The sequence below is a fragment of the Taurulus bubalis genome (genome assembly GCF_910589615.1).
Source record: "Taurulus bubalis genome assembly, chromosome: 13".
NCBI classification, from domain to species: domain Eukaryota; kingdom Metazoa; phylum Chordata; class Actinopteri; order Perciformes; family Cottidae; genus Taurulus; species Taurulus bubalis.
The window spans coordinates 2288337-2291480 of record NC_136601.1 but is presented as its reverse complement, the minus strand read 5'-3'; the positions used below and the strand labels follow the sequence as shown (position 1 = coordinate 2291480).

Genomic DNA, 3144 nt, shown 5'->3' with positions numbered 1-3144 from the left:
CACACACACACACACACACACACAACATATCACAGACACACACGCACACACACGTGATCGTTATAAGAAGTGAAGTCCAGTTCATGCCTCCGCTTACCTGAAAAACACAACGGTTTCCCACAAATAGATCCCCAGCGCGTTTAGCCGGCACATTCTTGCCAGTCTCATTTTGTTTGGAGGGGTGGGATGGGGGTTTGGGGGTTTGGGGGGTTTGGAGGAGGGGGGTGAGGTGGAGGGTGAGAGGGTGAGGGGGGGAGGGGGGTCACACTCTCGTGGGGATGAATTCCACTCCGAAAAAAAACACGAAAAATTCCTTTAGTGGTGGAAAAGGAGGAGGAAGAGGAGAGGGGAGGGGGGGTTGTGGTTATGGTTTATGACCTCCAAGGTGAGCCGAACAATGTAGGTTTGTGTTCGTGTGTGTGTGTGTATGTGTGTGTATGTGTGTGTGTGTTTCAAATCCCAGAGTCGCCGGTGCTGAGCCGCGGGATGCTCATGACCTCACCGGCCATGAAATCATGCTCGTGTCCGCCACGGAAGAAGAGAAGAAGAAGAAAAAAAATCCACAAAATCCAAAGCTCCAGAAATGTGCGTTTCAGGACCACGGACAGAGGCACCGGTGGGTTCTGCGGGGACGCAGCTCGTCCAGGTTTTTTTGGGGGGGAGGAGGAGGCGGAGGAGGAGGAGGAGGAGGAGGAGGAAGGTGGGGGGTCCTCGAGAGGAGGCTAGCTCTCACAGGCTGCTGCTAATTGACACGCAATTACACCCAATTACTCGTAAGTCCAGTCTGTGCGATCCACAGCGGGACCGGAGGAAAGGAGACATATTCCGTCAGAGGTGATGATGAAGAAGAAGAAGAAAAAAAAGAATCACGGGCTGCTGCTGCGCCTCGCTTGTCTCCGGAAAAAAAAACCTGTGCATGTGTTATATTCCACACAGAGGAGAGCTCGTTCTCAGATGTGCAGGTGCGTTGTCTCTCGCGCGCATCCCAGAGGCAGCCGGAGGAGCGCCGCGCTGGACCCGCTCTGGTCCCGCTGCCGCTGAGTCTGCCTCCCTTTCCTCTTCTCCCTCTCCGCCTTCTGGACCTGCGGCTGCTGCTCGCTCGTCTCCTCGCAACAGTCTCCCAGGGGCGAGTAGTAGTACTCGTAGTACTCGTAGTATTCGTAGTAGTAGTCGTACTTGGCGCTGAGGCAGCCCGGCTCAGCTACTCCCATTGTCTGGTGCTGGGCAACTTGGAGACGCACCGGCGGCCGCTGCTGCTGCGCTCCGCATCCGCTCCCATCCGGGCGACGCGTCCGATGGAGAAGACCACGCGCACACACACACACACAAAAGAAAAGAAAGAAAGAAACAAAGAAACAAAGAAAGAAACAAAGAAAGAAAGAAATATCTAAATAATGGTCGGATCCCCTCTTTCGGGAGGAGGGACAGTGTTATAAAGACGTAGCGAGCTGCGCGTCGGACCGATGTGGACCGTGTTCCATGGCAGGAGAGCGGCAGTGACACTGGCCCCGTAACCGTGGCACGCACGCACGCACGCACGCACGCACGTACTCACGCACGCAGGACGCACACACTCACGCGCGCAGGGACAGCGCAGACGGAGCAGCCAGCCTCGGTGAAGCTCCGACACTGACTTTTCTTGCTGCAGTCATTTAGCAAACTCCCCCCAATAAAAAGAAAAATCGCACTTCGCAAGCGCACGGACACGCCCACCGCCGGCTGCCATTGGCCGGCGCGGTACCGCGAAGCTCGGCTCTGATTGGCCGGCAGAGGTGTCACCGGCCTGAGTGCGAGCTCTGCCTCTCACGCGCAGATCCCCTCGAGAGAAACCCCTGAGATAAGAAGTTACTGTTGAGTTTACACCTGTGTGTGTGTGTGTGTGTGTGTGTGTGTGTGTGTGTGTGTGTGTGTGTGTGTGTGTGTGTGTGTGTGTGTGTGTGTGTGTGTGTGTGTGGTGCTTTATACTCTACACTTGGGGGTCTTTGAAAAACCTAATAAAGAGGGAAATATAAATAGTACACTGGAAAAAAACTATTAAAAATTAGTTTTTTTTTATTATGCTGTGATTTATTGCTTCCAATTTAACACAGATAAATAAATAAATAAAACAAAAAGTGTTCTATTTATATGTATTATCTATTTTTGGGTGCATTATGTTTCTGCTGCACTGTATTTTATTATGTATACCAGATGGGCCTCTAGTGGATTCACTTGTAATGTCACATTCATATTTGTCCCTAATATATCATTTAATATTACACAAATGGAACTTTCATAGTGAAACATAAACATATGTAATTCTCGCTCCATGGTATAACCCTCAGACCCGCATAATGAAGCATCAGCTTGAAGGCATATGGCGTTCTAACAATCTAGAGGAGTCCCGGTTAGTTTGGCGGATAGTCTGAGAACGCATAAGAAGGCCCTCCGTGATGCCAGAGGAGCTACTACTCATCACTAATTGAGAAAAACAAGAACAGGTTTCTCTTTAGCGCTGTGGCTGAGAGTCATAGCTCGGTGGATCCGTGTATTCCTACAGACCTCAGTAGTAATGACTTCATGAACTTCTTCAATGGTAAGATTCTGGCTATTAGAGACAGGATCGGTGATCTCCTGCCCTCGACTACTGCCGGTCCATCCTCAGGTGGGATGACCATGGAGGAGGCTGTGGGCCCTGTTGTGTGTCTGGATGGATTTTTTACCATCAACCTCGACCAACTGTCTTCAACGGTTTCTACTTCTAAATCTTCCACCTGTCACCTGGACCCCGTTCTGACAAGGCTGCCTAAAGAAGTTTTACCTTTAATTAGCACCTCTCTACTAGATATTATCAATGGGTCTTTACTAACGGGTCATGTACCACAGTCTTTTAAAGTGGCTGTAATTAAACCTCTTCTTAAGAAGCCCACTCTGGATCCAGAGGTGTTGGCTAACTACAGACCTATCTCTAACCTTCCCTTCCTCTCTGAGATACTGGAGAAGGAAGTCGCAAATCAGTTGTGTGACTTTTTACATAACAATAGTTTATTTCAGGAGTTTCAGTCAGGATTTAGAAAGCATCATAGCACAGAGACACTAGTGACAATTACTAATGATCTTCTAGTTGCATCAGATAGGGGACTTGTCTCTGTTCTGGTCTTGTTA

The 3144-nt window shown here is 49.7% G+C and overlaps 1 protein-coding gene across 3 annotated transcripts in view; it reads right to left on the bottom strand.

Moving 5' to 3' along the window:
* glra1 (glycine receptor, alpha 1) overlaps positions 1-168 on the bottom strand; it is a gene marked incomplete at both ends in the record, with an annotated part of 112720 nt that extends 112552 nt beyond the window's left edge. For 2 of the 3 annotated variants that reach the window (XM_079228283.1, XM_079228284.1), the window contains one exon: positions 98-168. In XM_079228283.1, the coding sequence (XP_079084409.1) occupies positions 98-168 (71 nt within the window). The remainder of the gene's footprint in view (positions 1-97) is intronic. The other variant, XM_079228285.1, reaches the window with a different exon arrangement.
* Between the last annotated feature and the right edge of the window lie 2976 nt (positions 169-3144).